The sequence below is a fragment of the Thermobia domestica genome, chromosome 2 (assembly GCF_964235325.1).
Source record: "Thermobia domestica chromosome 2, izTheDome1.hap1.1, whole genome shotgun sequence".
NCBI lineage: Eukaryota > Metazoa > Arthropoda > Insecta > Zygentoma > Lepismatidae > Thermobia > Thermobia domestica.
The window spans coordinates 326,323,586-326,336,990 of NC_137455.1; the positions used below are offsets into that span (position 1 = coordinate 326,323,586).

The 13,405-nt window shown below is 35.6% G+C and overlaps 1 protein-coding gene across 1 annotated transcript in view; it reads right to left on the reverse strand.

The window, feature by feature from the left end:
- LOC145679510 (endoplasmic reticulum aminopeptidase 2-like) overlaps window positions 1-13,405 on the reverse strand; it is a 46,362-nt gene that overhangs the window by 16,668 nt on the left and 16,289 nt on the right. The window contains exon 4 of the mRNA XM_081750089.1: window positions 7,575-7,761. Coding sequence (XP_081606215.1) covers window positions 7,575-7,761 — 187 coding nt within the window. The remainder of the gene's footprint in view (window positions 1-7,574; window positions 7,762-13,405) is intronic.

A 13,405-nucleotide genomic window follows, 5' to 3' on the forward strand; every position in this document is an offset into this window, starting at 1 on the left:
ATGATTTTTTCTGATACGACTATATGTCCAAGCTTGATTCAAATGTGATCAAATATCCCATTCACCATTACAAGACCTGCAATTTTTGAAAGGTTTGTACAGTTATAGGCAAATAGATAATGAATTATCTGATGTGGCTCTTTCTAAATTTTCTCGGCATCTCTGGTACTTGAAGGAGGAATACGTAGCATTGGAGTTTTTGATGATGAAGTTAACATAGTGGAAAAACAAAAATTGGTTGAAAGAATTAAAACTGTAAGCAGAAACCGTGAAGCAGCAAAGAGGCTTGACACAAGGATAATACCATAAAAAATCTTGCGAAAAGAGAAATCAGTGATTTTGATAAAACAAACAATTTTTTCTCGTGAGATTTAAAATACCCAAAGGGTTTCTTGAGTGTGATCCGATTTCATGATCAGATAACAATGACTATAAACGATGCAGCAGAAAGGGGAGTGAAACTAACAGAAGATTACAACATCGTTTTTACGAAAAATGAATATCAGAAACAGTTTATTTTGCACATAGTAAATTCTCATGGATAATCTTTTCCTAGATGTGACAAAAGTGAACTGTGTAGTATATAAGATTGAAAACCTATTGAAAACTTACCCCAAAGCTACAGTACTACATAAATAATGGATATTTCAATTTCTTCCATGTTACACTTTTTCTTTTTCCTCATAATGTTCTATGAATCATCTTGATGGAAAAACTTATTGGTAGTTCATGGGGAAACAAAGATTTAACTTTCTCTAGCAGTTTGTTTCCAGTTTATGTAAAATACTTCCAAAATTCTTACAAGTCTGTGGTCCATAACTACAATAAAATAACATTACATCGAAGCATTTCGTTTTTTCACACGTAATAATTCTTACAAGATTATTGGTAGCTTGAAACTAATACGAGATTTGTGCTTCTGGGTAAACGCCACATCAAAATGATATGTAACATGACCTTCTTCCAATTTAAAAATTTTGACCTGAATTCAAGATGGCGGACTTCAAGATGGCCGCTATAATAATGCTATAAACAGTTAGGTTGTCCATTTCCTCTAGTTCCATTATCAAAGAAATCTTTCCATTCCCTTAAGCTGTTTGTAAATTACAAGAGTTTATTCCAGCTTTTCCCCATATACTATGTATTGTAAACGCATTCAAAATTTTAGGTCGTTTGGGGCACCATTTAAAATTATTCAATGGATCTAATTTTTCTCCTGGCATAATTTTGTCCCATATGGAACCATTTTAGGGGGTGAGTCCAAGGAAATTCCTAAATTTATTTTTCCCCTTGTAAATAAGGACCACCCTAATATATATATATATATATATATATATATATATATATATATATATATATTCATAAAGTTTCAGTTTCAGTAGCCTTGGTATGAATAAGGTTAAATAAAGTTATTTTGCAACTTTCTAATTATATCAATCGCTTTCTAGATACTAAAAGATATCTTCTTTCTTTCTCTCTTAATTGCATAAGCTTAGATCTTATTCTAGATTTTTTGAGTTTATTACACTAGCATCTTCTGAACAAACAAAAGATCATATAGAACGCCTTACTTAGCTTACAACCAAGCAATCTTCACTGAATTGTTGGTTGTCTTTCATTGAAGGATGTGAAAAACTGGAAGTGTGAATTTACTTTCGTTCGCTGCAATACATCGTGGAACATTTTGAATTAAAGTTCGTAATCAGTGTCTATAAGGAACACAATTTTCTGCTCATGGAAGATTTTCATACCGACCAGTGAAATGACAGATGAAAAAACATTTATTATTAAACCCCTAATCTATGTGGTAACAAGTTCCCCTTCTTTACTGCTTCCTACCACCTATATGTTCCCATTTTTTCATGATTCTAATTAACATAGTAACTTCCTATTTTTGACATGGTTCCTATCTTCTTACCTGGTAGTGACATTGCGTTTTTTACATGTTTCCGACCTACCTACCTTTTATTTCTCAAATCTCCTTCTTCACATAATATCGACTTACCTACGTGATAGAAATTTCATATTCTTCACGTGTTTCAGTTATTATAATATTGTAGTTCTTTCCAGTGCAATATTTTGAGATGGTGTAATATCTAACTTATTTAACATATTTTTGAGGAAAACATTTCTTTTTAAATAGGACAGTTTTGGAAGAAATCACAAAAACTAAAATACATTTTCTTAAGTTAGGCCAATCGGAGATTTATTCCCTTGCGTCACAGAATGGATACTTACAAATATCTCCGTGAATCTTACGTGAATATGCAAACATCTGAATTTATGATCCCAAAAATAGTATTTGAGTTGTGTAGTATTTGAGTGTTTTGTGTTTTAGGGGGAAATTGACTCACCGTTATAGTAAGGAAGAATATGCAGACATGCATTTCTTTTATGGAAGAGCAATTTGAAATGCACTCTAAGCAGCACTTATGTACCAAGATGCTTTCACGAATCGAAGACCTCCAGACAATAGGAACTTCACCAGGATTCATCAACGCCTACGGGAACGTAGATGCTTTACATTTGGATAAAGAACATGAGGCCAAATGTCGTAGCATCCGGCGTAGAAGAAATCCTGTTACAACATGTAGAAACGTCACCGGGAATTCCAACTAAGAAATTAGCTTTATAACAGCATGCCGTATCCAAGAGTAGTGATGCACAACTTACATCGTATCTTTCTAAAAGTGTACAAGGAATTGGTGCGCGGATTTCTCCCCAATAATTGCCATTGGTAAATAGATGATAAATCAGCTTTCAGTGCATCCACAGTACGCGATTAATATTTTATTAACAGAAACAGGGTTCACAGGCGACGGTCTTGTAAATTTCCACAATACATACATTTTCGTGTGACGGAAATCCAAATGCTGTGCATGAAGCGTGACACTAGCAACGGTTCTCAATGAACGTATGCTTGGAGATAATACAAGATGAGCTAGTTCGACCATACATGATTCCAAGACACCTAAATGAGGATGGATATCTTCTCGATAATGTTTCTCTCAACAGCGGAAAACCATGTGGTTCATGCGTGATGGGACACCAGCTCACTTTGCTGTTCCTATCATACTTACTCTCACGCATCGCTACGGCCAAAGAGGGATGGGCAGCACTGACCCTTTAGCTTGGTCTCCCAGATCACCAGATTTGAACCATGTCTGGGGTTCCCTCAAAAATGTTGCTTACAGCTCTCCTATTGACACACTTGCCGACTTATATAAACTCATAGAAGATGCTTGTAATCAGTTACGCAAAACACGGCATAAATGATGGGATGTATTTGAAACTCACTTACTACGTTGCATGGATGTGGGACGATGACACTTTGAACATCTTCTGTAGGTAGGTTTTTTGTTAGCGTGTATGATCTAGGTGTTTGTATTCCTACTCTGTATAATATTCTACGTTACAAGTACACTATGTCTGTGTATTCTCACTGATATTTCATGCATTACACGCCTAGTTAGAGTTGTTGTTATTTTCACCATCTCTCTGCAAGTGTCTATCTGGTATACGACTATCCATTGACCCCTGAGAGTATGCAATCATAGCCAGTAGACTTTCCTTTGACTCCCATTGTATATGTGTGTGCAATCGTACCGTGGATAACAACTTCTTTCTGTGTGGTTTCCATCTCCTTTCATTACTCCTGCCGTACAGACATTTGGTGAATCTCTGCATGTCGTACGGAGAATGTCTGACGCAGTTATGTAATGTGCATTTAACAGGCCAAACCTATATGATTTTTGTCTTTCTGAACATGCTTCTTACCTCTTATCATAATTCCGGTACGCAGATCTGCAGTTCCTTTTCCCTTACTTTCGGAGCTGTGTACTTGTGCACTATACACTTGTTTTCTTGTTTTGATACCAAGAATCCATGGTTTCATTTTATGCTGTTACTTTCGGGACACACAACAGATACTCCATTGCATAGATGCTAGAATATCCATCATATTTTATTTTTACATGTTAATGAAAGTTCTAAAAGTATACGATGGAAAAATAATATCTGCAAGGATTATTTTATTTTCAACTTCAAACGATATGAAAGCCAATCTGTTTCTTAAGTATAATGCACACCAGTATTCGGGTTTGTATCACTGGCAGATACTTCTTCTTTTCTTTAATGTTTTGTCTTTCTTTTCTTTTCTTTTATTGCTGATACCACACCCAGTGAGAGATTTAATTTATGATAATAGGAATTCCATGGTACGATCTTAGGCCATGGGACCATGTGATGGATATCAGTATTCCTATGTGTTTCTTGAGTATCTCCCGTTTCCTGCTATAATCTTCCGTGAAATGTTTCATAATCGTTAACCTATTTCGCATAAATGTTATAACTACAGGAGGAAAAAGCTATGATATTTCGTTTTCGTATATGAGAAAATTGAAAATGAAAAATGAAATCTTTAAGTTTTACGTCCCACATTTATGCCGGTTAGGTTAAAGGAGACGGTGATGAGGAGTAATTAATGAAATGGGAGGAAACGAAAGTGGGAGGAAACGAAAGAACCCCGAGAAAACCCACGCACACGGTCTTTGTCCACCACAAAGTTCACTTGGCGAGGGCTGGGATTGAACCCGGGACCCCAAGCACCAGAGGTGAACGCTCTACCACTGAGCCACCGCGGCCCCACATGAGAAAATTTAGCTACAATAATTGTCATATTTATTATCTTTATAACTAACTTATATAATAGTATATCTTTTTTAATGTGGTCAAATTGTCTCTACTCTCATCTTCCTGGTAAATAATAAACAATCAATTAATTATTTCATTAAATTACTTAAAAATACATATATTTTTATTTCAAACTAGCGTAAATTATCCGCTTCGCTAAGTTATAGTAAGAAAAATATTATTATATTCCGTTAATCAATCACTATTTATTATTACTGAAGCGCTCTTTGATACACGACCTGTTTTGTCTTGCGTTTTTCAAACAGAACGTATAAATGAAATATTATAATTGTGTGCTGAATTTAGATTTAAATGGGGGCAACGGCGGCTGAGTGGTAGAGCGTCCACATCTGGTTCATGGGGTCCCTAGTTCGATCCCAGCTCGCGCTAAGTGAACTTTGTGGTGGACATACACCATGTTTGTGGGTTTCCTCGAGGTTATCCCGTTTCCTCCCACTTTCTTCATTCTACAATTTCCTTCATTTCTCACCATCACCGTCTCCTTTAGCTTAACCTGCATAGCTCTGGGACGTAAAACTCAAAAATTTCATTTCATTTTTTTTTTAGATTTATATGGCGTCAAAATTGTTACTGTTCATTTGAGAGACCCTGAAAACTATGGATTCGATATTAATGTAACTTATTCTCCATCATTTTAATATAAAACCCCCTAAAGTTGTTCCGTCAAAGTAAAATTATAAAAGCCTGTTGCGTGCCTACGCGTAACGCCCTTTATCGGGGCTACGTTTTGCTTTTCTCATTGCTATTAATTCATAATTAGTATTTAAAAAACATTCAATTCCTTTATTGTCATCTAATTAGTGCAGGTTTATTAAGTATTTTAATTTTTTTCTTTATATTTTTATTCTTTCTGTGGAGTAACCCAACCAGACGAATATCCAAAGTTAACTGTTTGACTCGTAAAAGGAAAAGAATGTCTTCTCATATCTTTTTCTCCTCTCTTTGCATCTTGTCGCAACATATCTGTATTTACAACCTATAACCTTTGAGTAGTTGTATATGTCTTTTCTGAGAGATTGATGTTTTTTTCACAATACTTTCATTGTTCTCTGTTTAAGCCCAGATGTTACTAAAAACGTTCTCGACACATAATTAACTTTTAGAAGCCAGATGTCTATTTTGACACTGTGTAAAGTACGCGTCTACTGCACACTTGTATTTTTGGTATCACTGTGAAACTATTATGTAACCTATAAAATCCTGATAACGCCAGATTTACTCTGCTTTACAAATTAACCTTCAACTTTTAATTTGGATATTATGAATATTCAAGTTAACACCCTAAATAGTCGTTTAGATAACAGCATCTAATCTAATGCTAATTTTATGATCAATTTTATTCCACACGAGTGTCGTCCTAATATTCTATAATAAAGTACCTCCGAAGAAGCCGTTCGTCGAAGTCGATTATTACTAACATCTTTCTTGTTATTCTGTTTCTACTCATTACTCCAGACACGCCTACTAAAGACTGACTACTTTATTATTTGATATTCGACAAGTTGAGTGGATCATCACCATTCTATGTGCATTGCGACTCCAGTTCCAGCTCGGCGTTCGCTCCTGGGAATTCCGATTGGAGAAAGGACTTCTCGCTCTTTAGAAAGTGATAGCATCTCGTTGGTTTACCGCTCGGACCAATACAGACGCATCCTGGGAATTCTCGATCGCAGTAAACATTTCCTTTGCCATGCCAAGTTCAAATGGACTCTTACCAGACTCGACGGCATCTCAAGTGGCCACTTAGAACTATTCAATCTTCGTGGGTGTTTAATTGCGAGATGAGTGAATTAAATAGTTTTTGTGACCCTAATTATGAGTCTTGGTTCCTCGCATCGACTCAGAATCGCGTATATTTCTTTGCATGCAATATCTCATTTCAATGTTTGTGTTTTTATAGAGTGATTCTACAACTAAGATTGTTAGCGATAACTATCTCTTCCATTCTATTGTTTTATTGATTAAATTGTTACTAGGCTAAATTATCTAACGAAGTCTAATTAAGTATAGCCAAGCGTGACCCTGTCTTGTGAATTTACCTATTTGAGTTCCTTTAATTGTGTTAATAATCTTGTTTACATTGTATTAGCTTTGACTTAATCCAATGTTGTGTAATAGGTGCCTAATTCTTAAGTTGTCGTTCTGCTATAAATATTTATATCTTTCCTCGAGTCCCAGTTGTCTATTATTTTGGTGGGCTAATTAATATCTTTGTTGTTGTGGACTTCAGGTTAACTAGTGAACCCCTTTAGTGCACACTCGTATATCAAGGCTCCAATATAATCTCGTTAAACTTGTGCCATGACCTTGTGATTATTTGGTTTTGTCCTTGTCATACCTAAGCACTCAAAGTACCCTGTTCCCCATACCTGATCAGACCACTTCGCCGCCAACCACCTCTTTACCTTAAGACTAAATTGTTGAGCCAAGAGATTGCTCACCTCCATTGCATTTTAAACGTCAGGTGACTCTTAAAGTAAATGATATTCTAGAGACCTTCTTTAGTTTGATTCAGGCAACCTACCGTAGAGATAGCGTTGCTAATAATCTCTTTTTATGCTCGTGACCTGGTTTTGATCGCCTTCTACCACCGGCCCCGACAAGCCATTCCAGGCTGGAACATCATTTATGTTAAAAATTTCATAGAGTTAGTTCGGGTTGTTCAAGAGTTATTAATTCTTAATCATAGTTAATTTCATTTTTATTTTCATTTGTTTATTTAGATAGATAAAACATATGTTTTCAATTTTTCATGGATATTATTTGACCGTTTATTGTTATCTTTAGTATAAATCACATATTCTTTTTTCTTCACACAAAAGCTTTGAATCTCTTAATGTACATGTTTACATAATACTCACATGAGGCATGGCTATGAAGTATGCTAGGTATGTTGATAATCCCTCCTTAATCCAAAAATCCGTCCACCATTTCATAGTGACAAGATTTCCAATCCACATGTGTATGATCTCATGAGAAATAACCTTCGCCACAAAGATTCTACGGTCAATTGGATGATAATAAGGGTCGAAAAACAATGCAGTTTCTCTGTCGAAAAATATGTAAAGAAGATGAGTGATTACCTACAAATACCTCTCTAATTAATTTACTATATAGTATGCTAGAAAAATCTATTTTGCTTACTGCTATCACAGAAGATATAAAAATTGGCACGGTTTATTTTTCCCTCCCGCCTCCGGCTCTAACTTTCATATTAGAGGATTAGGAATTGTCAATAGCCCTCTTAATTCTTTAACTGGTTATGACATAGTATTACGTCAAGATGTACAGTGGAAATGTCCACGACGTAGCACTACGTCTTGACTAATAAGTCATTAATGTTAAGTGGCAATGACAAAGGTCTCTCTTGAAAACTTTTCCTCTTGTATGTAAATGATAAACAAATCAATAGATGGCTCTGAATGCCTATACTGAGTAAATAACATTGGCTTTAGGAATACCAAATTGCACATCTTGCTCATAAGAAGAACATTGGTGCTCCTCTAATAAGAGAAGCGCCTGAGAGTACACATTTTCAGAAAACTGTGCCCGTTACATGGTTAAATGTCGAACATTGTTTATGCTTAACTTCTACATAGCCGTTCATAACGCTGAGTCTTTTACACACCAGTAGATACGTTGCTTTTCGCTGAGTTATGAGTTTCCTCTTAGCCCACTATTCATTCAATTCTAACACTGTTGCCCACCTTACATTCTTACATTAATAAAGTACTAAATCAATGCTGGTATGGTTTTATGTTCTAAGGAACATACTTCACATACTTTGTACCATTTACTTGCGTTTTCTATCTAAGATTCGACTCTCTTACGAATCCCCCAGCTTTTTCCGCAGACTCGTTGGTCTCAAGTTTGGGCTAATATTTCTGCCTCCGTTTTGCCTCCCTAATGCCAGCTGACCTGGTTTAGGTGGTTCATCATTTAATACCCACCCGAGTTCATCTCTTTGAGCTGCATCGTCTCCCTGACACACAGAACGGTCGATGTACTCAGCAAGACATTCTGTCCCATCATTATACTCGTTGAATCGATGCTCCGATTATATGGAATTGCTTCAGATGATTATTAGGACGCATTTGTCGAAGATCCCCCCCAACAGTTTGCAGTGGCTAACATTTTGTTTCCTTATTTCCGTTTTTTATTACCTACAAAACATCATGCCGTTCTTTTTCTAGTCGCATGTACCTCTGTATATATTCACCGTTAGGCCGCATTGTTGGATGCCCACATTTGGGCAAGCGGTATTTTAATAGATTTCTCGAAGTTGAGAATTTTTCCTTTCCTATTTTTTCTGACTTATTCATCCTAGAAGAAGTGCTCCTTATTTTTTTGTGTTATTTCTTTTGTTATATTATTCTATTTATATGTGTTTATGTGTTCAGTACTCATTATAGTGTCTTAGTTACGGAGTGCACCGACTCCTGTAAAGTTTCTGTATAGTACTGTACATGTATAATAAAAACTCAAAAATGGTTATTTTGGCCAATAGTCTATCAACATGATCCTTGTGTGTTCAAACCCAGTAAGAATTCATTATTTTTCTCAAAGTCTGTTAGTAATTCCATCCGGAGACTGACAAGAAATGTACAGAACAAGGCACTATCAGATCCGACTCAAACTTCGCCCAGAGAACACATAATAGAAAAGAAGAAAAAATGCCAAGTTGGAGCTGCCCCCATCCAGAAACACCGAAGATAGGCCCCGCAACATAACGCACCACACGACAATATGATATAAGGTAAACATCGCAAGATACCAGTTTATGTTGGAAACGGAAAGGATGGGCAGCACCAGGATATCAAGATATTTGAAATGCTATAACACTGACTTAGCGGCCATCTTGAAAGCCGCCATCTTGGATATAGCGTAAAGTATTGAAATGAGAAGCGGGGTGTACGATATACCAATGTAAGGTAAAATGCAAAAGGATAACCGATGATGTAGCCGCGAAATCATATGTGTAATGGTATGGACGGGACGAAGTATAGAAGACTCGGGCAAAACAAACGTGTATTCGAAGGGCAGAATAATAGGGCAAGACCCCACTATAAATGATACGCGACAAGTAACTGCAACACTGTCTGTGCATGGTACTGCATCCACCTTGTCGTCCAAAACGACATCGTGGCAGAAGTGTTCCAAGTAGCACAGCTTGATACGGAATTAGATTTATTTTGAAATTTCTGAAGTTTAAGGCTATTTTACCTGATATAATATGTCTGTTGGCTTTTTATGCTTTAGGTATGCGTTACTCGACAAATGATAGGCTATAAGTTATTGATATAGGTTATGTTACATATTCTTTCATAAACATTATATAAATCACCAGAATTATTTATGATCTTTCATGGAAGTTCAGTAGTGTATCGCAGTAGGAATATCGAGTTTACTGACACGAGTCACAATGCAAATTTCTAACAGACTGCCAGAATGTCTCGGTGGAAAGCAATGGTTCCCAACCAGAGCGCGCGGAGCTTCCTTCTCTCGAATAGTGAGAAAAGCTTGCAAACTAATGGTAGAAGTAAACTCTAAAATCAATAAAGCACCACTTATCATGGCCCTTTAAAATTTATCTTGACAATTTTATAGTAACCATTCACTAATACCACACTCGAAGGGCATACAGAGGTCTTGCTGGAAATAAATATAAATTCGTGAAACTATTATTATTTTATTATTATAGTCCCACTTCTTGGCTGAGTCGTGAACCATTGACTACCTTTTTTATATTGGTGAAACATGACATCCTCTAAGTCCTCTTGCACATTGTCCATTTCCGCATCGTGTAAATGACGTGGGTACCTACTTGAAATAGTTCCACTGGTCATCCTGCGTTCTCGATGGATCTACCTTAAGCCAACTATCCCTTGGAATACTGTTCATCACTGCCAACATATTTTCCATGAAATTGATGTCCGCTTCACTGGGCAGCCAGTTAATTAAATCAAGCCCAGGCTACCTTTCTGAATAATCGGGAAGTATGCATTTGGGACTTATCTCAACTGCATGGCATCATGAAGCTGAAGTGCTCGTATTGATGATGCTCATGATGAGTACGTACTGTGCACTGTCCATAAATCCTTCAATTCTGTGACGCTATCCAGCACCAGGACTGGAAATCCATCTCAACATTAAATAAATACAAAATCATTGTGATTACAAGCAACCACATATTGAGGGTCATTCCAGACACTCCTTGAACAATACACAAAATATAGTCCCTCTTTTCAATCTTGTGAATATGAATTTATATGAGAAAACCACATTTTCCGAATTGTGATAAACACTCACAATTGCAAATTAGAAACAGAAAATTTTGTGTCCGTTTGAAGGTTTTTCCTTCAAGACAGCAACATAGCCAAGTAACTCAGCATGACGAAGCATTCTGAGTGCTGTCTGGCTAATACCAAAAAAGTGGTATACTTCTCTTATCTGTCTGGATGTTCTTAGTGGGTGTGACAGGCTTCGCATACTGATCTCGAATATTCGTAAATTATCAGTCTGGCCTATAGAATTCCATTGCCAATACGTCATATGGGTGTAGTCGCCGGGATACCTATTCGCCTCTCAGCTGCTTTTGAAGTTTAGACCTTCAACTCTCATAGGGTAATTACTGCTGAATTTATATCCATCATAGGCAGTGCCTTGAGTTGTGAGTGACAAAGAAGAAGGTAACAGCTTGTAAATACATGCGATTGGTTACTTGCAGGACACGTCCATTATGGTGAACGATTCCGTCAACACTCCTAAAGGTATCTTAAAATGGTGAAAGGATATAATAATAATAATAATAATAATAATAATAATAATAATAATAATAATAATAATAATAATAATAATAATAATAATAATAATAATAATAATAATAATAGTTCCATAAGTGAATCTTGATACGTAAAATAAAGTTGTTCAATAAAGTGAATTGTAATACTGCCTTTGCACGTATAAAAATGTAGATTCTGTATTTAAAAGTAGAAAAAGAGTCCACAGGCTTGTTCTGTTACAAAAACAACACATGAAAATCAATATAATTTTTTACGCAAAAAGGAAATTTCTTTCGTTATTACGTACTAACCTAAGCCAATCTAAGCATCCCTATCTAAAATCATTAATGTATAACAGAATTTGCACTTAGCGTGAATCAACCTCGTGGTGTTTTCGAAATAGAAATTTTGGCCGTATTTTTTTTTAAAGAGAAATAGCTCATTCTTAAAACTTATGCTATCTAAAATATTACCATAAGAACTCAGGTTCGCGTTCTCGTCCAGTTAAATATTTTTCGTACTAGTCAATAAAACAATAGTAACTACTCTTCAAATGACAAATGACGGCAACCTGTCTCACATGCCTTCAAAAAGAGCGTGACCTTGGAAAAACTTTTAAAAAGATACAAAGTAGAGGAAAATTGGAACCTCTCAATAAAACTTACAGACACGACTGGCGTGATGTTTCGTTCTTATGACTAATGAATATGATTATAATGCGATCTTATCAACAGCAGATCTTTATCCTATGCAGTGCAATGGTTGTCGTGCAGGAGTTTGAGTTTGTAGGTCGCAGATAAGCTACATTTATATTCTCAAAGTATATTGTATCAAAATCAGGCTCTGGATACTAAGTACAAATCATTGATGAGTTTAGAGATTAATATCTATGTATTATTGTAATACACCAATAAAATTTTTTCACGGTCTATCTATTAATTTTCACTTAATATTGTTTTTGTCTCCTCGTATTTGTCTCTTCATTTAGTTTTCTTTCTCCTTGTGATTTTATTTTTTTGTGTGTAAACTACGAATGGAACGAAAGAAACAGAGGAGAGGCAAGGATAACTATGGGTGTTCCTACATGTAAAAATAATTCGTTCATCTCCACTCTTTTCTGCTTCTTTCATCCTTTCTTTTATACGTTTGTGTCAACAACACTTTGAAGAACAATGCTGAATTTTCTTTCCGGAGTTAGTCGAAAATTAGAAAGTTTATTTACCATTTCATTTCACCGAGAATCTTAATTATAGCAGATTATAAATATTTCCAAATATATCCCAAGGTAGCAGATTCATAAAATTAAGCTGTACAGAGTGGTTTTCGACTAAGTAACCATTTATGCAGGCTGCTAATCGTTGTATAAATTATTTTAACGCATTCGTGCACACACCAATTATATTGTCACAAGTTTGAAATTTTTGTTCAAAAATATGGTCCCTTTCACATCACATGAAGTGATAATAGTGTACTTGTTATATAGCTGTGATTTCTATAGAATAATTGTATTTCTGACAACAACAAGTATTGATTGTCCATTTTTTACGAAAGAATCAGATCGGTTAATGAAAATCAATCTCATTTGCTGGTAAGTAGCAAGAAATAATAATCAGGCATATTCAGTATCTGAAACGAAATCTCTTGCCTCCGCATGCTTTGAATAGACTTATAAATATTGCCATGAAACAACTATAAACAGTATAATTCAACGTGCTGCTGCTTGCCAAGAAAATACGTTGAAATAAACCTTGATTATTCATGTCACGTGAATTTTGTATCCAAATTTTTATTGTAATGATAACAGTAATACACCTGCTTGAGACTTCAATTTTTTCGTTGCCCTCAGTGAGAATTTATTTACCTCCAAACATACAAATGAAAGATTAAACATTTTTACAATTGTAACCCAA